General features: G+C 27.6%; 1 protein-coding gene across 1 annotated transcript in view; it reads left to right on the forward strand.

Annotated features, from left to right (window-relative positions):
* The window catches only part of LOC132926656 (putative fatty acyl-CoA reductase CG5065), a 39,060-nt gene that overhangs the window by 8,733 nt on the left and 3,310 nt on the right, over positions 1 to 27,017 (forward strand). The window contains exons 2-8 of the mRNA XM_060991029.1: positions 15,315 to 15,517; positions 17,689 to 17,937; positions 19,359 to 19,504; positions 21,883 to 21,992; positions 22,213 to 22,405; positions 24,279 to 24,527; positions 25,094 to 25,351. Coding sequence (XP_060847012.1) covers positions 15,323 to 15,517; positions 17,689 to 17,937; positions 19,359 to 19,504; positions 21,883 to 21,992; positions 22,213 to 22,405; positions 24,279 to 24,527; positions 25,094 to 25,351 — 1,400 coding nt within the window. The 5' untranslated portion in view covers positions 15,315 to 15,322. The remainder of the gene's footprint in view (positions 1 to 15,314; positions 15,518 to 17,688; positions 17,938 to 19,358; positions 19,505 to 21,882; positions 21,993 to 22,212; positions 22,406 to 24,278; positions 24,528 to 25,093; positions 25,352 to 27,017) is intronic.

A 27,017-nucleotide genomic window follows, 5' to 3' on the forward strand; every position in this document is an offset into this window, starting at 1 on the left:
AGTATAATTTATAATCACATACGCAATGCGCGGTCCAATAAAAATACCTAGTTATTGTATATACACGCACTAATTAATGATACACCGCGTGTCCTTGCAATCACGTCATACATCACTCGTCAGTCGTCACACACAATGTTGTAATTATTACTGGGTGTCGTGATAACACTATATTATAATAATTTATTCAAAAGTTTATCTTCTGTTATATTATTTTCTGGGTCGTCGACAGTTGTGTACAGAAAAATAATAGTATTACTACTACATTGGCCGGAGAAAAGTTCAAGGGGTCATTAATAGAATACTTATAATTCATTGCGTCCGGCGGGTCCTCGATACGCATTTGTGTTCCTAATAATATGAGATATTGTCAATTGAATACGACAAAAATAATAGATACAAATATTAAATATAATTATGTATAATAATCGACCAAATAGGAAATTAACTAAAACAAAATATACAAAACGAATAGGCACATAATATTATGGCAATTTAATATCATAGGTACCCGCCATATTCGTTTTCAGTTTTCTGTAATACCTACCTATATAAATAGACTATTAATTTTAATAAAATGTAAGCGAGTAAAAACAAATTTAAAATATTGGACGCGTGTGTGCCGTTGTTTATTTTATTGGTCATCATTCGAATAAGATAAAGCTGCGTTTTAAACAATTCGATTAGTCAGGGACAAAACACGAGAGTATGGTATACTGTATTTTTTATAATATAATATTATAATATTATGTGCAACATCAATGTCAACAACAACAACTAAAAAATACAAGAAAAACAAAATATGTATATAAATATACAGAGGGTAACGAACGAATGATATCGTATTTGAGTTATTATGTTAATTATCGTGTCTATAAATATAAAATATATTTCTATAAATTCCTTATTTTGTTAGCCGCGTTATGCAAGAACAGCTCGTTTCGAATGTTCAAAGTGTATAGTTTTGAGGTGACCCACGGGAATCAATGATGATATAATTATTAATTATTCATTTTATTTTTAACTTGGTATTATATACCAGTACCAGTATAGTTTTGAAGGTTTTTGTAAATCTTATTCTTTTTCAGAATAACTCATTATTTAAGAGTTAATAATTTCGATACATTATGCAAAAGTGGAAGTATTATAAGTTTTAGTTTATGAATGAATAATGCACACTATAAATACATATTATTCATAAATTTGTTTTTTGTTTAATCGTTATATAACTTCCAGGTGTATATAATAATATGTACATTTTATACAAGTATTCAAAATATCGATATAGCTGCGAGTAACAGTAAAAAACGAATTCATATATTTATTTATTTTCTACAGTTTCAGCGGGTTTTCGTTGAATTAATTAACTATCATATTTTAAATTCGTGTTGCTAACGTCTATAGATATTAATCTAGAGATTAACAAACAATGTTAATCTTACAGACTTGAGAGAGAAGTAACATAATATATTATATTCTTTTCCATGTATCTGATGTAATTTGTTGTATGAATACGCTTATTGTTTACAAGGCGTGAACGTCATAATATTATGTGCGGAAGGTACGACTAGAAATTTAGATTAAATCAAAAATATTAATTTAATTGCGTCTAGTAAATTGAATAATCATTATGATTTTCAAATAAACTTAATTGAATAATTTTATTTTTAATGCATCAAAATATATTTTTATATTAATTATTAAGTTGTAACTTGGTAAGTATGTCTTGTACAACTACAATGTTAAATTTATTATATTTTGACTACACTGTTAATGCATTTCAAAAACTTTTAACCATGTTAGAAAATTAGAAAAAATAGAGTAGAAAATTAAATAATGTGTGATTATATTGTAATTAATATATTGTAATTAAATTCATTTTAAAATGTAAAAAAATAAATATGTCTTTAGAATTTAAATTAGTTTATTTTATTTTATTTTGTAATATGTCACAAGACTGCAATAAGCCCAAAGTCTATTGAAATATACCTAATTCTAATCGATAATAAAGAGACGCATTTATACATTTTTAAATACTTAAGACTGCACTAATAATTTAAAAATTAATTTTTAAAGTTCTGAAAATAACATAATTTATTAATATGCACATTCGATGTAAGTAGCTTACAAACACGTTGACTAGTTATCATTGATATTAATGTTAGTACAGCACATAATAGTTCTAAAAAGTAGCTATTGTTATTATTCTATTAATACTGGTTAATATTTAATAATTTTAATGTTTTAAACACTTCCTCTGTTGTCTAAAACGTCACAGTAAATATACACTCAAAGTGGGTGCTTATCCAAGGTAATACATAGTCTAGGATTGAACAATTTCACTTTTATTTTACTAACATGATCAAATTAATAATACATACGTATCCACGGTATAATGGCATTTAATTACATTGACATGATTTATTGTAACATAATTTTTTTATTTATGTTTTTTTTTTTTATTGGTAATTAGCAATCCATCTCATACGAATATATGACTAATATGGCATGAGTAATTATTTATCAAGACTAATTAACAATAATAAATTGTACCTAATTTATTTGTTAGATTATAATTAAATTATTATATCCTTTGTATTAATACTATTAAATAAAATACTTATTTCAATTAAACCAACCACGTTTTGTACTAGAGTTGCTCAAATGTGTTATTTAGACTTCTTCAAGTTTGTTTTATAAATTTAATACCTATACTTATACACCTATAATGTAAATCATGTATTTTTACAACTTAAAACGAATACATAAATTGAATAAATGGTTTTTTTTTCGAAACGTTTTAAAGTATAATATAATCCGTCAAAAGATGTTCATTTTGTTTATTAGGCTGGATAGGAATACAAACAATTGTAAGATAATTTAACTTACAACTTTATTACTAAATACCAAGTTGATTGTTATCTTCGTTATCTATACACATTTTTAAAAAACAATTTACTTAAAAAATAATCTATTATTACAATATTTTATTTGATAGCTGGTAGCCGTATGTGTGTTCGGTGTGCAATAATATGATGTAACGAGAACGGCTTTACGTACCTATTCGTTACGAAATAAGAGTATTTTGATAAATTAATTAATTAGTTGTTGCGTTGGTTATTGTACAAGAATATTATAAAATTAATAAATTATTTATAATTTTATATCGTTTTTTGAACATTTTAAATTTGAAATATTTTTCAATTACTATAGACGATAATGACGGAAGAGACTGTTTTGGATATTATATTTTTACATTAAAAATCGTTATGGTATCGTTATACTTAAGTATTTATTACAATGGTAACGAATGGAAATAAATTGTATAAATTATTTGAGAACATATTATTTTTATGGCGAACCGTTTGACGAAATAGTATAAGATTAAAATAAATGGTATTTATTGTCTGCGGTGTAAATGAGATGCAAAAACATAAAAATCGCTCACGCGTCAATTTATAATATACACATCGTTTATTTATTCAAACGAGTGATATGAATATAATATGATTATCCGTATATATTACAGAAGTGCCTAATCGTTTTAATATAGAAAACAACGTGTTGTTACATTTATTGAGTTTTATAACACTGCATCCCGCGTGGGTATAATATTGTTTTAGGTATAGGTTCCAACCAACATAATATTATAATAATGTTGATATTGTTATACGTCGCACATATACTGCAGTATACGCATGCAAACAGGTGTTCATAGGGGAATTTAATTATTACATTTGGTTTATGACTGGCATAGCTATACCTGTCATTTTAAGTACCCAACTCAATAGCTACTGTATTATGCGTAGTTAATAAACGTGTAATTTAATTATAATTTGCCATGTTTTCTTCGGCCATCGTTCAATACGACGCGCGATGTATATTGGGTACTTAAACCTTTAGTAACAATAATTATGCAATGACGGTCGTAGGCATCTACCCGATTTCTACAGATACTCTTCAGTTCGACGATCATAGTATTTTTATCTTAATTTATTCTTTTCACACGGTCGAGTGTCGATGATTTTTTTTTCAATTTCAAACGGACATGTGTGACATTGTTCTCCCAGACCAATTTGTTTATAAATTATTAGCGAAATTACTGTATAATTTTCAAATAAATCGATCTTGTTTGTGAGGGGCGAAGTAAAAGAATTCTGGCACGTGTTAAACTGATTTTATTAAGAAAAAAAAAATATTGAAACTTCTGGTAGCACCAATATACACTATACTTATATAGTAGACACATCCGTCGTTCATCATACACCAATATTATAATATTTATAATGCGATGATATTATATTATATTATATTATAAGATAATTTCACCGCTGAAGTGTACACAAACTTATTATTTCTGGTTTCACTTCGTTTAATGGTTATCTTACACTTTAATGTTGGACATTCTAATTATTATTATTTAGATTGAAACATAATTTACGGTATAAAAATGTAAAGCAATATAGTGGTATAAAAATGTAATTCAACAACATATCAATCAATTTTAGTTTGTGTCAGACGCTATAAAAAATACAGTGTTTTGATCAAAACGTGATTAAAGGCTTATATATTAAAACACCTAACAGGAACGACTTATTAGTGATTACCGTTGTTTTTTTACATGTTCAACGTATTTTTTCAAATTAATCTAAAATAATATATTTTAGTTACATTATGTAGTTAAAATACATGAAACAAGATATACAATATTAACTACAAGCAATAAACTATATAGTTGTATGATTTACATGGGACGTTTTATAAAAGTAATAAACCATCAAACCACGGCTTTGAACTCAAATAAATGAGTTTTGATTCTGAATCATGGATACGGTTGTATTTCGATTACGAATTCCTAACATTAATCGAAAATGTCGATAAAAGCGTTAAAATTAGTTAAAAAGGAAACAAAATAGTATCGTAAAAAAGCGCAAAAATTCCAGGTATGTACAAAGTGTTTTACTCCAGATATTAAACTAAAATCCGTACTAATTAAAAGCATCAAAAAGGTAAAATTTTAATTAACAAATGTATTTTATGTTCAAAATATTATTTTTACTTTAAAAAGATGATTAATGTGATTTTATTTTTGACGATTTACTGCATAATATAGTATACTTAGTAATTTTTCTTCTTATTATTATTACTTTTTTTATGATATTAAATGTTAGGTATTGTTAAAAAATATCGATTTATTTTAATGATATTTTTTGAAATATTAGTAGATTGTAAAAATATGAAGTTTTATTTAGATTTGTTTTATATAACTATATTTACTAATTATCTTATTAGATATCACTATTGGCACAACTTAACAACTGATAATTCAAGTATTAAGACCACTATATTAATTGGTCTTAAATAAATATTTTGAGAGTCAACTATAAAAATTTGAATTAGATGTTTGTGCATTTAGTCAATGGTCATTATTGAGTGTCTTTGTAAGCATTAAGCGTAAATATATAATATCATATTTATAAATCATAATTATTGCTAAATATATTAATTTATAGACTTAATGATAGGTATTTTACTGTATGAAATATATAGATTCAAACTTGTATTTACTTGATAATCAGAATTTTTTCATGATATCTGATGCAAATTAAGTTATTAGTTTGAAAGAATTGACCTCTTACTACAACTGTAATTATTGATTTTCGTTATTCAGTGTTGTTGAATAGGTATATTAATAATTTATTCAAGTTTTCAGATCGCTTTTAAAGCATTAATATTGTGCCTTATTATTTTTAATACAAAATTCAAAATGACTGTGTCACTTTTTGTCACAGTTTCAACTGGTTTTAGACTATCAGGTTAATCCGGGTTCATATAGACCAGCATCAAATTGAAATGTTTATGACAGATTAAACGTTAATAATTTGCAATTTCGTCGATTTCTGAGATAAATATAAAATCTAATAGTACTTGTCTAGTTGGGCGGGCCAATACGTTGCTAATACGGGCTAAAACTATGGCAGAGTAATGACGTAAAAAATATACGTGTATGGCACTATAACTTTTTACATTTTTTTCCATTGATTTACAGTCAACAGCGAATTAGATGACAAATATTACTGTTAATTTCAAATTTGGTACAATTTTATATTTAATATATTATTATAAAAACTAACCAATACGAAATTGGTACAAAGTTGTACAATAATTAATGCAATTATTATATATTTTCTTTTAGTAAAACACGTTTGGGTAAAAGTGTGTTGACTTTATTGAGGTAGAGGGGATAGTTTATTTACCTAACCTATAATAACCTAGCACAATTATGTTTCGGGTACCGGGTGCTCGATACTTACAATATTTTATTATAACATAAAAATGCATCTCAAAAAATAGTTTTCAATTCGTTTGACAATTATAACTTCCTTCAGTCCTTTTAATATCACCAAATTGTATTATATAAAAAAAATTAAAATGGAAAAAATATTTTTTTAAATTAATTTTTACATAATATATTTATATGAGGTACATTTGAAAGTGGAAACAGTAGATTTAAATGTTTAACACACGAGTAGAATATAAATAAATAATATACAAAATTAAATTTTTTTATTTATTTAAATTATAAAACAACTAATTTAGGTCCATTCCTTAACCAGTTTAACCTTTATAATTCTTGGCATATCTAAATGATAACTAATAATGGTTGTACATATTTACTTTGGAAACTAAAAACACTTTTGCTTATAAATATAGTTAACTCGCGTATGTTAATAAATCAACTCTGAAATTTAATCCTATACATAACAAATTAATTTATGAAATTAAATTCATTATTAATTACTTATCGTATAATAGAACTTTGCGAATAATGCGATTTAATGAATAAATAATTTAATAGTTATAATTATGAAAAAATTCGTCAAAAAAAAAAAAAAAAAAAAATTGGCGTATTGTATATTATAATCTATCTATACTGTAGCAGCTGCAGGTCATATAATAATAGTAATTATTATTATTATTATTAAATCCGTAATGAATATTGCCCGAGGTCGGACTGTAACTTTTTTAAAAAAAAAATTTTGCCGGCACGTTACATTAGTAATATCCGGCACACGACCAACAAACCTGAATGGTTTCGTATTTTATCTTATAGAAATTTTTACCACACTCGTCGACCGACCGGGCGGCGTGCGCATATATACACGTAAATATATAATTATATACACGTCATATGGTTCGCGGTACATATCGTACACAAATGTACATAATATATTTATATATGCAATACGCAGTCGGGTGCATTACAACAACCGCGTACGACGATATCGCGTATCGAACGAGTAGTATAATATAAATATTATTTTATTGTTATATAATAATATATAGTGACCGCCGCGGACACTGTGCGTCGCAGTTCAGTCGTAATGACGTTCATACAACGTTTAATGCGATTTAATATCTATTATATTGTCATATCGACGTAATATTACAATAATAATAATGATATGCGCAAACACAGAGCTGCACATCACGATCGTGAAATGGAACGCGACGTAAAAATAGTTTAGACAAATATATTATATTATTATCATATTATCAGCTGTGATTTATATTATATTTTATATATACCGTATACCTGTGCCCTATACGTATTGCTGTCGTTGATTGAACATTATATTATTATAAATCGTTCGTTTAATCAACGACACTGTATGTACCGCGTCGTTACGTCACACCGTGTACACGGGATATAGCTGGTGCCATAATGCGCGCGCATGTATTTCTTTGCACAAAATAAAATAATATACGTGTGTGTGTGTGTGTGTGTGTGTGTGTGGGTACGATTTACAACATAATATACGTACGCATAATATAATATTATTATTATTATACGAAGCATTGGTTTTAGTGGAGTGGCGGCGGCGCCGTGTACAAAAAATGCAATTTCTCTTTGTCAAAACTCGTTATCGGGCGGCACGGCGGCGGCGGTCCGTTTTGTTTTCGTAGTTGTTTTTTTTTTTATTTCGTTCGAAATGGCTATATGTACACCCGGCACAGTAGTGTGTACATAGCATAGCTAGTATAAATGTATAATATATCAGACGAAGGCAAAGCTGGGCGAAACGGCGATATTTTTAACCGAAAAGTCGATAGAGATTAATAGCTGACTAACTTTTTTTTTAACTCGGTCAAGTTAAGAGTTATAAAGGAACCTGCTAAAATAAAATTATCAATTTGAGTAAAGAATTTTTTAATGTACACGTTAGGTGAGAGTGACTAGCGATCAATCAAGCGAATATATAAATACAAAACAAATGAGTTAAAAACTAAGTATAAAAGTTACTTCTAAACTTAACTCTAACTCATAAACTTTTTTGTGACCAGCATTAGGCGAAGGAGACATAATATCATTTCCCCTCTTCGGTCTTTACTATATTTTACTACATCCTCTTCCTTTTTTTTTATTGTTGTTCCCAGAGTTTCTATACTCTATTTTATGCTATATTGTATATCCTACGCTTATATAATATTAAATTATAATTTGTTTAGGTGCAAAGAAAATATTACGGCTCTTCTTAAAAATTGGTGTGCCAACCCACTGTTTTTACCTGATGAAAAAAATGTATTAATGTAATTGTATAAATATAAATTTATGGTTTCTGCGAGTGATTGCACCATCATTATATGACATGGTTTTAACGTTTTGATATGCCGCGAGACGAGGACCATCTGTCCACCTGGCCTATAATCGTATAAACCGGTGGTCGCGATGTCCCTAGGGGTGGTTTAGAAGTGAAAAAATGTCAACTTCGTCTTTATCGATAATATATTACATAAGACGATCATGAGTAGGTATGACTGTTGCCTTACAATTAAATAATTGTACAGGAAGGCGCTTGCAGTACGTCATTTAGCCTCTGTTTTTTTGGTCACCGACGTTTTCAAGCGACACTGATCGGGAAAAATCACGGTCGTATTATACAGCAGCAGTTATTGATTTTCGTATTCGATGCCTAACCTACTGGTGGTGGCGAAATAACAAAATACGTTTTCACTACGCGGTCCAAAAATTGTTTTTGTGAAATAACAAATAATATACGATAATAGTAATTTAGGGTTATCGTGTACTTATATTGACGGAGAAAGTAATCGCCAAACTCTGGCGGTATAAGACGTATTTTTTTGTTTTATACGTTCACATCATGACGCCAGCGAGTCGTGGATGTAAAATAATTACGTTCGAAATCAATCTACCTATTAAACCGACTATATAAATAATAATATATACAAACAACTACGTGTGCGTACCTATTCGTAATATTTGTTTGATACGTACTTATAAGTCTTGTATAAACAATTTCTTGTATTTCAGTAACTTTATATTTTTTTTTATTAAATGTTTATTTACGTAGAACTACAAACAAAGTTATATTCATTGAACTCGCGTCATTTTAAATGCGGCATGAAATCGCAGAAAACATCGTCGCGGTACACTTCATCATAAACGAAAATGATGACGTTTTTTCGCGCCAAACGTATAGAAGACGTATATAAAACGTGTAACGAAGACACGTTGGGCTATAGGTTAGGTGTCTCCGGTCGTCTTTAAACTTGAAAGCAGTGATCAATCGTTACATAATTATATGTGGTTTATCCAAAAATGGTCAAGGTTTAGTCCGAACTGAGTTTGCATGAATATATTCAAACTCATCAGTTCGTATACTTTCGTAGCGTAATAATAATATTATATATGCTGTTCACTGTTACTTCGTCGATATTCGCGATATTTTTTCGAAACGTGAAATCTTCGAAGATTCTATATGGTCTATAGTCTATACTAATATTGTGTTTAAATTAGTGTGACGTATATACCAACGAGTAGACGCGTTGAAGTGCGTAGTGAAATCGCTTAACGTATACAAAAGTGGTTTTTCGGTAATATCGTATATACTTATTAAGTATAATAATATGCAATAAAACCGAAATCCAATGAACGATTTCGATTTCTTGATCTGCTCACAATTATTTACAGAATAAAATTACAGTTATTTATATTACACGGAGTGTTTGAAAAATTCATGTAAAATATTTCAATATTTTAATTCGATTTTTTTGTTTTTTTATTTTTCGTATAAACTTTATTCAATATTTTTTATAGTATCAATAAACATACAAAAATATTTAAATGATATTACATTATCATATAGAGAAGTATATAGTCACATAGAATACTTTAATTACAATAGCATAATTATTATACTTGTGCATACTCATAGTAATAATATGTTAACCAATGCATTAATATTAACATTATTTGTGTTTAAAAAATTCGACGTATCACGTTTTTGTGAAATTATGAATATTACATATTGTTAATATTTCGGTCGCCCATTTTACTAAAGTCCGTTGGCGCGTGAATTGCATAAACAAGTTATTTTGATCAATTATATCATGTCATTGCACACTGCAATATTATTATTATTATTATTATTATTATTTTTTTTTTTTTATGAAGTACTAACATACGTTTACTGGAATATCATTTTAATATTTCATATTATTTTTAATTAATAAACAGATGACCGCTTTAAAAATTTTAATTAGATAAAAAATAAAAAATATCATCACTAAATTATTATTGTCCATGTAATATTAACAATGCCTTCGATTATTTTTAATGTTATGACTTATGAGTAATAACAATAATAATAATAATAATGAGACATATGTCTATTATTGTTAGAAGACAATTAAGTCAAGGCAATATTATAGACATATCGAGGCTGCCGTTATCTGGCAAAATTGTATGATTGACGACTTTAACATTGTACTTATGAACGAATACGGTAATAATAATATTGCATATAATAATTAACATAATCATTTTTTTCTAAATACCTACTACTATATTGTTGCTTGACTTTACTCATTTTATCATCGAAAATTTGTTTATCGAATTTATTATAAAAGTATTTATAATATTTTATTCAATTTATTCAAATGTATAATAACATCTTAATGAACTTATATTTAGATATTCTAATGAGTAATGAGTAATGACTAAACCATTGAATATCTATGCCTTTTATCCTTTATGTAACTGTATATCTATATTCTATATAATATGTTGGTTATTGATAATATAAAAAATATGCAAAATGCAAAACAAATATTTCGTTTTACTGTTTTATATTTATTTATTTTTTCTACATAAAACAGGCTTAATTTTTTCGGTGCACACGAACCGCTTCCCAAATCTAGGCGTGTGTTTCTACATTGTTATACTTCAATTAATTACTTCCGGGCGAGCTCAGATGCAATGTGATAATACTGTTTACTGTATACTGTTACTATATATACCTACTAGATTTTTCTCCCATGTGGCTAGTTGCGTAAACTGAGTATATTTTTTAATTTTTTTTTTTTTTTGGAGCGGGGAAGGTAAATGATCCGAATATTATATTTTGTTTTATCTATATAATCATCTAAAAATATACTGGTGGAGGAAGAGTCACCTGGTTCTCTTCAAATAATTTTTTAATAACAAACAGCTAATGCCTGTTAATTATTATAATACATTTCTATTATCAATATTATAATATTATCAGCATTTTAATATATCTATTACACTATTAATATTTTAATGACAAATAAGAAATTAATTACAAAAAAATAATATTTAAGCTCAAGTTTAACGCCTTAAAACATGCAAATATGTTAATATTCAATGAATTAGATGATAGGACAAGGAGGGAGAGTAAATGATCTTTGCCTCTTTGTATAAAAATATGTAAAGGGAATTCATTTCTATTGCCAATAGACAATTGTCTTTTAACCATATTTTCATAAATTTAGAATATTGAGATACCTACCGATTTATTTTATGATTATGCTTATTACTATATTACTATATTATTAATTAAACCAATTTACGAAGTTTTTGAACATATTCACACCAGATGAGTCTTGATGATTTTCGAAAATCATAAATTATGTATTGGATTGAAATTCGAGTAAAAATAGTTGCTACGTACTTGATTTATGTTCAAGTTTACGGAAAATTAGTGGTCTCTTATAACATACATTAGATATATACATCATTATTTCTGCTGCCTACTTAAATCGTATTCAGTTACAGATATATTGTTTATAATGTTCAACACCACTTGGCATTTTAATATATTAATATTGTAAGTCTTATAATGTACCTATCATTGCTGTGATATACGGTAAGTTATTCGACGAATTTACTATGACATTTTTAAAATTGATAACATAATAACATTATCATTATAATAGGTATTTAATTTCAATAAAATTCAAAAATTGTACGTATACGATTGTACTGTGTACAGGGATGTACGCAGAAAAAGTTTTGGGGGTGTTTTTGAAAATCAGTTATTGAAAAGTAGAACATTTTTTAATAAATATACAAACATTTTTTATGAAAATTAGGTGTACTTAAAATAGTTTTTTTAAATACACACATTGGTATAACAAAATTAACATTAAAATTGAATAAGTAAATAACCAAACAAAAACCCAAGTATTTCGGGGGGTGTTATTGAACACCCAAAACATCCCCCTGTGTTTTTACGTGCCTGACCGTGTACGTATGAGGGAATAGCAAATGGTGGTAGAGTAATTTCATTTCCAGTGTATAATATTATCATGATGAAATTATTATAATTTATTACTTTATCATTGATATAATATTATAATTATATCAATCATATAATAGCTTATATTCAAATATTAATTTCAAATACCGCGTTACAGATATAAATAATATTCTAATTTCTAATAAACCAAACTTTATTATTATTATTATTATCATTATTATATTTCTGTTGTTGTTGTTGTTATTATCATTATAAACAATCTTTTAGCGGTTCGTAAAAACATTAATAATCGTGCCGTGGCGTCACATTCTCTGTCACGTTCTATTTCATTCGAACACTTAGCAGGTTAACTGGATAATTTTCTCAGCATTCTATCACACGTGATTGTGATGTATAATAATAAAAATATTATCGTCCTTGTAACCACTCGCGCGGTTCCTAATTACTCAGTTTAAGTACGAAAAAGTACCGTAAATTTTTTTTTATTCAATACCTACGACCCGCACGTTTTGTAATAATTATCATAATTACGTACAATATCGTTGCACACGTGTTTGAGATTAAACATCATAAATAGGTGTATAGGTATAGGTACGCGTAAATAAATCGCGTGCGTTCACCCCGCAGCAATTGTTTACAAGTAGCTATGTTTACGGTTTGATTTGTCAATATTCAACATTTCAAATAATTATGTATAACTATAATATTAAAATAATGCATATTATTATGGTCTTATATGGGTGATCGAAAACGTTAATCGCATTACTATTATACTTATAATGTTTTATCATATTTCGACGATAATAATATTTCACTCGTATGATGACACGCCGATTGATAGGTACATTACGACTTTGATTTGACTCAGCGAATTCATACTGTTTTCAGTCACGTAGACAACACGAGCTCCGCTTTTCAAGCATCACGTTTAGTCAAATTAATTTGTATACAAATATTATAACAATGAATTTTCGTAATTTATTCTTACCAGGATAGATTCGGGGACGTCTTTGCGAGTTCATCTCGAGAGAAAGCGACGGTAAAAAGGGACGATTCTTTCCCCTTTCAAAAATAAATAAATATATATAATATATATATAGGTACACGATAAAACAACGTTATTTACAAGACAAGGCCGAAATAAATAGTTATTATATGGATAGACACCAAGTGCGTTTGAATATTGTGTTTCGCTGTGCAATGGATTAAAGAAACGTTTAAAAAGATCATGTACACACCCCATACATCACTGACCCAACAATAACCTGCTCAATAAATAACCGTATGGACATAGCAACGTAATGACCAATAAATTATTTGATTATGAAAAAAAATGTTTAATTATTTATTTACTAACTAATGTAGAGTTTTATTATAACAACATAAAATATGATTTGTGTAAACATGGCAGGGGCTAACCCTATCGCTCCTATAAAAGTTAAAGCTGGATGGATTTAAATTGAAGTATCCCTATATGTATTTTAACAAACTTTTATTTTACATGATATACGTATTGCGGAAATAAATATTTGCTAGAATAGTTTAACTGCGCGGTGAATCTTAAATTGTATTTTTTATGATGGTATTTACAATAATCATGGACAATATTGTGGTATCATTGGTATTGCCTGTGTTATTATATTATATTTCACGCATGGTATTACTATAATAAATATCTTATATATATATATATATATATAAATGATACTTATTATGTATTAAACATACAGACATATAGTATACGCATTGATATAGGTATCATATTAAAACAATTATTTTTTAAAACAAATATGAGATTAGAAAGAAAAAAACGTATTACTACTAAATTGGAAAACGTCTCCGAATCAAATTATACATTGTTAATACGGATCAATGAGCTGTCTAGCTATAAAAAAAAATAATTTCATTAGATAATTCTATCGGATGAACATTAATAGATTTACGATTTCTATTTGTTAACAAATGAGAAGCCGTGGGGAACTTCTGCAACAAAAGTGTTATATGTAAAGTGTTGTTGTATTGTGAATTATGATAAAAAAAAAAAAATAAAAAACAGTATATTATATACATCCAATAACGTGTCGCGCAACACCGCATAGTCTATGATAAATTGTCTTGCAACAGCTTTCAATAACGCGTATGTATAAATGCGTATTCATTAAAAATTAAAATACGAAAAGCTTATTGAAGCTGAAATATTTTCGTAATTCTTATTAAGTCGAGTGTGTTTTGTAAGCCGGATTTAAAATCATCTTTTCCACCATGATATATATATATAATCGTATGGTATACGAAGAGGAATACTTATAATGATATCCACGATTTTGTTTATATTTGGGGTTTCCGTTAATAATATTATGGTCGTTGTTTATTTTGGAAATTAATTATTAATGTAATAAAGTATAACAAACCGCCTTCACTGGGGAAAAATTAAATTTGCTCTTTGAGGAAACCCACCGCACGAGTAATATTGTTATATTCTTTAGATATAATCTGCATACTGCGCGTTAATAAAACAAATATTAATATTATGTCGTCGACATATATGTATATGTTATGATGTACGTCTTTCGTAACATATATATCATATACACTCATTCATTGTACACATATTTATTATTATTAGCTACAATATTTGAAATATAAATTGTCTGCCGATAAGTAATAATATTAATATATTATGTATATTATTAATTATTGTTGAATAACGTCGAGTATCTTATTTTCCAGGTGATAAAATGACGAACGAAGGAGTGGGCGAGTGGTATAGCGGTCGTTCGGTGTTCATCACCGGAGGTACCGGCTACATGGGCAAAGTGCTCATCGAAAAGCTGCTTAGAGACTGCGGCGACGTCAAGTTCATTTATGTACTGTGTAGACCGAAGCGAGGTTTCAGCCCGGCAGCTAGGATAGAGCAAATAAGGAAATTAGCAGTTGAGTGATTATATCTTAAACATTTACATTTTACAGGCCAAGTGGAAAATAAATTTAAAAATAGTATGGTCCGAAGAAATTGATAACACCTTAAAGTGCTGCATTGTACCTATCTATTATCATAATCTGATAAATAATATTACATTGTTTTTGTCACTCTATCAATAATAATATTATAAAAGTATATTCTCATCATTTCAACGTTTAAATCCCAATAGGCTGCAGTTCTGATTTTATGTGTCAATCAAAATAAATATAAACAACTGACTTGCTCAAATTTTCCTGTACCCATTTAAATGTTGTTTATTTAATTTTAGTGGTACCTACCTATTATTTATTTTACATAATATTATCGATGAGTGGTGATTTTATGGGTTTCTGTATTTGGTGACCTTATTGGCGTATTTAAAAGCTTTTAATTTAATTAAATAATTAAATTACCTAGTAAAACATATATTATGTTTTAAAATTATACAGTTAACCAAAAAAACTATAAATAAAAAAAATTAATAAATAAATTCTCTCCCTGTTCTAAATCAAAAATTATGGTTCGTTAACTATTATCATAATATTATTATTTATTTATCACACATTCTAAATTTGTTTTCAATACTTATTTAATACTTATTATACCTACTATATAACACTAAAGTACTTATATATTAGTGACCATACTATAATAATATTAATTATTTTAATGTTACAAATAATACATTGACATTACTTTAATTAGTTTACTATATTAGTATAGTACATTTTTTTAGGAAATCTAGTTCTCCATGTCAATTACTTTTGTTTTAATCGAATTATTAAGTAATGTTTATAGAACCCATATAATTTGTATTATAATTATTTAGTTTTATTTTGAGATACAGTAATTAGTAGGCGGTATATCAGGTACCTATAAATAACTAAAAAACATTTCGTTATGATTACTGTGGCCAAGCCCGTGATCTGAAAATCTTTTAGCTAGAGGGGATGAGGTTTCTATAAAATATTTGTTGTTGCTCAATAAATGAAATCATATTTTCTGTATAATTTTTGTTAAGCTGTTTTTGATATAGCAAGAGATTGACACATAAACGTATGTCTGTGAACGGTGTTCCACGTCTCTGGACCATTCACATATAATGTAATATTACCTATATAATATACCTATGGCCTTCGGTGCATATAGTTATTATTATTATTTAGAATTTGATAAGATGTTTACGTACACTGCGTGCATCAGGTACCTGTTACACGGTTACACCTAAAACGGCACATATAATAATATTGAAGAACGCTGTAATTATTTATTATATTTATCGTTTTCTTGAGGTCGTTGGTCGTATAGCGATATACGTTTACGGACGACGATCAACGTAACATAATATTATAATAGGTAGTTATGGTACACTATACGGTTTGTATTATAATAACACTTAAGTTAGGTATAGCTGATTATAAAAGTGTCGAAAGTAAAAGTGACTTTAATATTTGTATATAATATGTATAAGCTCAGAAGAAATTGTTGTTTATGACAAATATAACGACATTTAATAATCAGTTATAAGGACCAGTAAAATAAGGTCATTAGGCATACAAACATAAATTAACAGTCATCAAGTATAACAGCGTAGATATAAAGGTATGTATAGGAACCTTCGAAAAACTATATATTATTACGTAGGTCATTAAACCCAAATAAATATAAATAGATGCTAATATATTACTTCGTAGTACGCATTTATATATTTTGTAATTAGGGCAGAAGACACATTATTATAGGCCTAAAAAATTAAAATATACAAACACTTATGCATTCAAAATATGTACTAATATTTTTTTTTAGCGCTTTAATGAAAATTTGAAATAAGAACAAAATTAAATTAGTCACGAACAATACCTCTAAATTGGCTCGTTTTCACACTCAACTGCAGATTTACCAACCACTGCTGTTGAAGAAAATTTGGGAAAAAAATAATACAAACAAATAAATATGCTTCAAAAAGCAAAATATACACAAATAGGCAACATAAAATTATAGATTTAGCTTTGTCGTGACATGAAACAAATTAGTTTCTAGGTGGCCTTTTTTTTTTTTTTACAAATATGCAAATGTTATAGACTATAGTAGAAGTCCAATATAGCACGTAAGTAACCGATGGGTCTTGTTTTTTTTTCAAAGGTGTTCGACCGTTTGCGCACCGAGTGTCCGGAAAGATTGAAAAAAATCAAAGCGATGGAAGGTGATCTGGGCCAACCTGGGCTTGGATTGAGTGACGAAAACAAATCGATTCTTATCAACGAAGTGTCAATCGTTTTTAACGGAGCCGCGTCGTTGCGCTTGGAATCCGGTCTGAAAGATGCGATAAGACATAATACAACTGGAACGAAACACGTATTGGACTTGGCAGTTCAAATGAAAAAATTGGCGGTAACTTTGAATTAGACACTAAGAATATAGAATAATAACAGTACACATTAGTGCATTAGTGTTTTCGGTTTTGATGATGTGTACAATGTACATATCATATGGTGCACAATGTACCTAACTTACAATAATATTGTCGTCATCAGTGGTGTTAAATATATAACTCTTGTATTTATTGTGTGCGCGCGCGCGCGCGCGTGTGTGTGTGTGTGTGTGTGTGTGTGTGTGTGAGAGGGGTAAATTAAAATCCTACAATTTTACGAAAAATATGATTTTTAAAATATTTAAAATGCCCTATAAAAGGTGACTATAATAGTGTATGAAAAATAATTGTATAGGTTAAATCTAAATTTAAAGTCCTAGTTATGTTTATGCAGTAATATACGTAATACTAAAATGTTATAAAATAACTACAGATTATAATACATTTATCAACTAAATAATACACTTTATTTCAAAACAGTATACTAAAGTTATTAAATATTTATATAAATTAATTTTCTTTTCTTTTTTTTACCAATAAAAATTAATTTGTTTGTATCTTCTACAGTAACGATAGGAATAATGCGTTCTACTGCCATGTGAAACTGACAAGACGTGATAGTGAGATCGGTGATTAGATATATATCTATTATCTATATTATCATGAATAGATATATTAGGTATATTATATTCACTATATTGAATATAGTAAGCTGTATTGTATTACGCAATTTGTATTATTCCATTGTTACTAAGTATAGATTTATTGATATTGGCCACTAACAATGATTATAAATTTCAGGAATTTAACTTTTGAGACGTTTCTAAATGAAAATGTCCAACTTTTAATTTAAAAATTAAGTCAGAACAACTAAATGTTTAATAAAAACTAATTTGTTTACAAAATTTATAAAAATTCCTGAAATTGAAGTTTAATATATTAAAAATATGTATATTTATTTCTAATGTTTCTATAGTAGTCAGAAACGCTCTTGTCGAATTCGATCAGCGTAGTATAGTCGAATACGATCAGTATTTATATAATTCTTTAGACATTGTTAAGATACCCACGATTGGTCCATTAAATATTTCAGTGTGTCATCCAATCAATAAATTTGTGATACGACTTATTTGTACCTATCGGTAATACAAAATTATAAAATCAATATTTTGCTTTGCCCGTTAAAAAATCTCATCATCACAGCGAGAGTGACTACGAGATGGGTATTCAGTTTCTTTAAAAAAAAACCGGCATAATACTGTGCACAAATAGAATGGAGCATCGCTAACTAATGGAGTACCACACTGCAGTTTGACGGGATTATCGATTTATGTCAGTGAAACGGCGGAATTTTATTTTGACAAGGACGGATTTTTTTTGTTTTCATAATATACAACATACATATTAAATGTATTAAAATGTAACGATATTGTTGCTTTAGTCGTTCGTCCATTTGTCCACGGCTTTCTGTCATTGCGAGTATGACACACTCGACGAAACGATTTATCCATCGCCGGCCAATCCGGAGGACGTCATGCGCGCTGTCGAATGGATGGACGATCATACGATTGAAATCATCACGCCTAGGTAATATAATACAAGTGTGGGCGAGGTAATGATATTTTTTAAACTGTTTTGGGTTGTTGAGTTTATGGACACCAACATTAACTTATAAACTTAAGTCAAATAAATTACATTTTGTTACATAAACGATAATATATAGTTTAAAATAATAAAAATAATAAATATCACTGAACGAAAGCAATTATAACACCTAATAATAAGAAATAACTTACGTCTTATGTAATTATCTATATCATTATGATGGAAATACTTAATAATTGGTTCATTTTTTAATTTTATCTTTGGATAGTACCCAAGTGCAATAACGTGCTTATTTTTATTATAATGCGTTATTATACTTACCTGTATGGTATCAAAAATAAGTGATTTTCATTGAACAATTATTTTATCTAACGGCAACGAAACGAGGTGAATTTAAGAAATGCATACTTAAATTTCTAGTATTAATTATCATCAACAATAATTTGATTATAATATTTATTATTTGATTATTTACAATCAAATGTAATTTATATATATGATTAAAAGTAACTATTTATTTATCAAGATAATGTTAATAAAAATCAATAAAATAAAATTACTAAAAATTAAATGTAAACAAAATAAAATTGACTTAAACTTATTATTAACCTTTAATTTATTACTTCGTATGTGTCTAACGTTGACATAATATTATATGCGTTCTTGAATATAATTATTATTTTTACTATTGGGTATACAGTTTTCAAGATCATGTAATAACGTATTTAGAACAACTGCGTATACACCACCGTTTTGTGTATTTATAATTATTTATCACTTGTTTTGTTACTTGTAAACTAAACACTATAATGGAGATTGAGTACTCACATATTGATGTTCATGAAAAAAAATCAATTTACAAGAAAATACATCATATTTGAATTGACAAATTTACAACAAATTATATAATCTATATACGTAGTATACCTATCTATTTATTAAATATCTAGACAGGTATTATTTGATATTAATTATGTTTAAAAAAGAGTTCGTTTAAACTATACAAGTAAACAACTATTTAAATGATCAGTTATTAATTTATAAATTTAAGCAATTGGTTTACACAATAATATAAATTTTAGTATTAATATATTTATAATTTTTCTAAACAGTTTTAACATTTTCTTATACACTACTGTTTATCTTCAATAATTAAATAATTATACTGTTGTATACTCCGGTAAGGCAGTAATTATTGTTCAACATACAAATTTAAAATATTATAAACAAATACTATTGATAATTAAAGAAATTATTACTTTCTTACATGTAATGTGTTTAAATAATTGTTATATGAAAACAAATAATACAACGTCAATAATACTTAATACGTATGTCGTATACGAAAGTACATTATATTATTATGTATTGAACGAAAATTTAATTTAGAGATTTAGTTGATTGAATTAAATAATAATAAAATATGATTTTTGCAAACAAAAAAAAAAACAAAGTATCGACGATCGTGAATCAATGTATAAGCCAATATTGTTGTTAATTTTAAAATAAGCATAAATCATATTTTTCATAAGACGATTCTGCGCGAAACTGGACCAAATCCAAAAATATGACCAATGTAACGAAAGTTACTGTGCTTTAAATTTCACGGTTATTATTATTTTTTTTTTTTGTAATTTGTTGAATGAGTTCTTTCAACCTGGCAACTGTTAAGAAATATTACAAATTTTGTTTTCTTTAAATCTATATAGAAACTTTTTGATTTCACCAGAATAATATTTATGGTTAATTAAAAAAAAAAAAAAAATCAAATCATAATTTACACTGTTAAGTAATAGATTTTTTGTTTAAATATTCAAAAAAGGTATCGTCAAAATTCGAACTTAAAAGTTAAGTAAAAAAAATTGTGATAATCTAAAAACTTGCCAGTTTCACTGAGAATGTATAAAATTAAATTGTAATGTTATGTAATAACCTAACTTAATGGTTTATTACGAAGAAATAATTTAATTGACTAGTTTAATACATATTTTTTTTTTATCGACATTGCATCACGATAATTTTAAACTTAAAGTAGACACACATCATAATAAACGCCTAACCTCCTCAATTGATTTTTTTCTGAAGCTATAAATGACAATATTTATCCATCAGTTCAGAGAATAATATAATTAGCTATCAATTATTTATTTTTGTTTCGCCACGGGGCGAGCAAACCGGTTAGCCTGAGCATCGTGGGCCCAGTGATGGTGTTAGAGAAAATAAGCGACTAAATAAATACAATTAATAAAAATGTTCGAATAACGTAATTGTTCTGACGAATCAACGGGGTCGTAACATATTATAATAATTGTTCTACGGTTTTCAACTGTATTCAACTAATTAAAATTAATCGATTTCAGATTGCTCGGGCCCCATCCGAATTGCTACACGTACTCCAAAAGGTTGGCGGAATCGTTGGTCAGCCAATACTCTAACCGGATTCCAATATCTGTGGCCCGACCATCGATCGGTAAGTCTATACATCGATATCGTATATTGTTCGTAATACTGACCTAAAGCTTAACGCGATGTATATTATGCACTTGCGCTGGAATCGATAGCCACCGCGGACGATCTGCATCAGCTGCAGGTGGCGGTAACAGCAACAGCCTTATACTGTTGTATGCCTAATGCGTTGGTTCGAATAACGTAATTTTTCCAATTTTTTTTGCGCCTGTCGCGTATTATAGTGACGCCTGCGTTCAGAGAGCCCGTTCCCGGATGGGTGGACAGCTTAAACGGTCCGGTAGGAGTCATCGTGGCTGGTGGCAAAGGCGTGATCCGGTCCGTGTTGTGCAGTCCGGATTACGAAGCGGAAGTGGTGCCCGTAGATATTGCGATCAACGCTCTGATTTTGATCGCTTGGAAGAGAACAATGATCAAGTAAATATTAAAATATATTATATTGCTCCTGTTCTGTCTGTTTGGTGCGTGATAAATTACCATTATAATAATACAGTATATATAATATATTATGATATATGTATTATTATAAATCGACCGGCCAACGATGTGAACATTTTGATCACTGGAAAAGCCCACCAACATCGAACAAGGAATAATATATACATACAGTTTATAGGTGGTCCGTCAGCATGACACCTTAAATTTAAAATTTTCAGTTTAAAAATTTATAGAAAACTATTAAGCATTTTTAACACAAAATCTTAACCCTGAAATTAATGTTTTTATCTTTTGGTATGCTGGACTGATGACTCCCTGATGCTCGTTTTTCTATTATATTTTGAAATTAAGCCTAAATAATAAATATTATATTTAAATACTCAATTAGCAAAAATATTTTTAACCGTAATAGTTAAAATACCCGAAACTATTTAAACATGAAGAATAAACAAATTAATAAAAAGCAAAAAGCATGTAAAAGTTAATAATATAATTTTACTTAATTTGTTCATTAATTATTCATTACAGTTTCCACATTTAAAGTGCATGAATAATTATTAATATATCTCTAGTTCTATATAGTATATCATAGGATATTTTATCTAAATTCATCCGATAGTCGTGAATTTGATTAAAAAAAAAAAAATGTTTTTCAATAATAATTCATATGTATTTTTATTCTATCCAAAATACTTACATAATATAGAATGTCAGTACAGCATCCCGAAAGATAAAAATATACATTTCGGGTTATGTGTTGTATTAAAAATGTCGAATTTTCGGTTAACAATATTTACTCATTGATAACTAATTTTTGATATAAATTTAAATTTAACATTTTTAATTTGGGATGTCATGCTATCGTACTTCATAGGGTTTTCCTTTATTTCTGTGACCATGCTTTATATAATATAATAACAAATCAATTTTGAAAGGGGCTGGTATGCACTACTGATTTTTAATTAATAATTTGATTGTCATTTATATATTATTATTGTATGCAATAAATACTTAAACATTTTTTGACATAAATATTTTAGGTTTTAGTATAGACAAATTATATATTATTACAATTTTAATCTGTAGTCATATACAATGCATTTTAAATGCAATTTGTTTGATTCGTTACAAAAAATAATGTTTTATACTTTTTAATTGTCAATGTTGATTGAACGATGGGATATTTGATTATGAACTGACTGTTTTATTTAAAACCATATGTCACCTCTGAAGATACTATTCAGGATGATGCATTAGTTTAGGAATTCATGAGCTTTTACACATGTACCTACCTATATACATTAAGTTATAAAACATATGTAATTTACGTTAACGTACGTAATTTATATAATATTTTGATATGTTTTTTTCTGAATACGTCAAGTGAAGTGTATATTTTTTTTTTGTTTTTATCGTTTTATTTATTTGATAATTTAAATACTATTATTAACGTAACGAATTTACGATAATCCGAATTACTCATATAAAATTAATAATTATTATAAAATTTAAAAATAAAATGACACAGAGAACTTATTATTATAATTTATATCCTTTTCTATAATACACTAGCTGTTGCTTTATTTTATTGTTGTTTAAACAAAATACGTTTTGGATTTACCTAAGAATATGCAACGAACAAAACTAACTTTGTACTATACATTTGATTCGAGTTTAAAGCCTCTATACATGCTCATTGATCGATATATAGGTATATTTTATTTTCAGCTGAATATCTATAACTGTCAATACAATTTTGTAATGTATTCATGGAATTATTTAATAGAAAAAAAAATAATTGAATAAAATATTAATGACGAAGAATAAATATATAAACGTTGAATTGTTATAGTAACGAAATGGACGATATGGTGCCGTGTTACAATATATCCAAAGGAGACATTGTTCACTTGACTTGGGGTGAAACTTTGGCCAAAGGAAAACGATACGCATATGAGTATCCATTCGACGCTGGTCTGTGGTACCCTAACGGATCGATAAGGACCAACAAACTGGTGCATTATTTCATTGTGTTCTGGCTGCAGGTCGTGCCGGCCTACTTGATCGACGGAATTATGGTGTTGGCCAGGCAAAAGACATTGTAAGTAAACATTACAGGGATCCGATACTGTCCGTTATTTAGGGGTTGTGTACATATGCGTGGTGTGCTAGTAAGTTGTTAATCATTAACGTGCGTGACTGTGCGTAAAATAAAAAGCGAAGCGCTGCCGCATGTGCACGTACACGTCAATACGCCGTTAAACGAATATTAAAATAATGTTGTCAAAAGTATCAATCTCTATTGCCAATTAGTATTAATTAACCTATTAAGAGTTTAAGATTACGATTTTAAAAAGGGGGAGATTTTATTTTTAAGCCAATTCCACGAGGAATTTAAATATAAGATAAATGTAAAATACACTCAGGCGGAAACGAATCGTTTTATTCAATCATATCACCTTATCGCTGAACCAACATACGTAACGTATACGTATTATGGATGGGATGGTTAAGTGTCTAAAATACGAAAAGCGAATTGAGTATTTTTTTTAGTAAAATGGTTTTAAGTTAAACTTAATTATAACCCAGTAATATCTAAATCACTTACTTTGCCGATTTTAAAAACCACATATTGACACTACATATTCGCGTGTGTTGCATATTTAGCATGGTACGAGTTCAGAAGAGGATTGCGGTCGGCATGGAAGTGTTGCAGTACTTTACCATGCGCAGTTGGAACTTCAAAATCGAAAACACTAAAGCGTTAATAAACGGTCTGAATGAAGTGGACACGAAAAAATTCTTCATTCAGAACACCGATGTTGACATTGAAAAGTACATGATCCAAGTGTTATTGGGTGCTCGTCAATATTGCATGAAAGAGCCTCTTGCAACTCTGGACCGGGCGAGATTTCATCTCAAACTGTGAGTCCTATTATTTACCTATATATTTAAATACTATAAATACTTGATAATAACTCATGTAATAAGTAACAATCATTATTTCAAAAACTATTAACGTTTATGTTAATATTATTTTTGATCACATTATTTTAAGTCGTGACAAAAGAACATTTTACACTTATACGTATTTTAGGTCAAGTTGAGTGGATTATGTACAGGGTCAACATTTGGGTGCATTTATGATTAAATACTTATAACTCATAATAAGTTATTCGTTCAAAATTCGAATTTTAAACATCATTGTATAACTTTGAAAAAAATAAAAATTTTTAAAAATGGTTTTGATAAAATATATTAAAAATATAGATGCTCTAAAAAAGATTGTCTTGTAAAAAGACAAAATTATTGAAAAATAAAAAAGTTTGCTGTATGTTATACGTTATGTTATTTTTTACGTTAAATTATCACTGTATTGCAGTTAATAAAAATAATATATCGTTTATTACAACATTAAGAGTTAAGACACGTGCTTTAATGGTCGATTAATATTATAATGATTATATAAAATACAGCGAGTAAATTAATTGGAAAGTCAGTGACTGGAATTCGAAAAATAATACAGATATTCGTACGCAGTTTTTTCAATGTAGTATATGACTAATAAAAATGTCAAAAACCACTTACGTTTTTTTATTCAAAATTCAATTTGTAATATAAAAAAAATAAACAATTTTGAAATTGGTTGAATTATGAATTAACGAAAAAAACTTTTATTTCAAAAATATAGCATAGTAATATGTTATGGTAAAATTGTATTGTTTTCACACTTTGATAATTTTTTTTTTATAAAGATTATAAACAATATACATCTCGTTGATATTTTTTATACAATTTTTTCATTTATTTTTTTAACAGATAAATACCATTTCTCAAGAATAGTAAATTTCATTTTGTTAAGTTAATAATGAGAAATGGAATAAAAATGTAAACTACCTAATGTTAAATTAAGTTATTTACGCACTTACATTATGCACTGATAGAATCTTAACATAATAGGTAACATTAAAGATACAATATAATATCACTATATCAATAACCACGCAAAAGTATAATTAATATATTATTTAAATATTTTTAAAACATTATAGGCCAATTATAATTTAAATATAACATACTTAAACTTTTTTCAGATAAGACTATAAATAATTTAGACCACAATAGAGTTAAAATTAGCAGTGAATAGTGAGCATATTGAACGATATTATAAAAACAAATATTAAATACAATTTCCATGAGTAGTGTACCTATTTTTTAGGTTGGTTCACCTAGCATTATAGTTACAAAACCATAATACAATTTTATCATATAATATATATGATGCTGTATTTTTTTAAATAGAAATATCTTCCTTCCATTCAAAACCAAACCGATTTTAAAATTATTATTTTTTCTCCATATTAAAAATAAATAACTGTACAAAGGGTTATTTTCAAATTTTAAAAAAAATATATTGAATGTATATTAATATTGTAAAAGCTGAACACAATATCTACATTATATTTCGAATTAAAGCTACCGACTTTCCAATTAATTCACATATATTATACCTACGCACATATCTACTATGTATAACGGACGGTTAGTTGTGTTATAATGTATCATTAATGATATAATATAATGTTTATTT

The sequence above is a fragment of the Rhopalosiphum padi genome, chromosome 3 (assembly GCF_020882245.1).
Source record: "Rhopalosiphum padi isolate XX-2018 chromosome 3, ASM2088224v1, whole genome shotgun sequence".
Classification (NCBI taxonomy): Eukaryota; Metazoa; Arthropoda; class Insecta; order Hemiptera; family Aphididae; genus Rhopalosiphum; species Rhopalosiphum padi.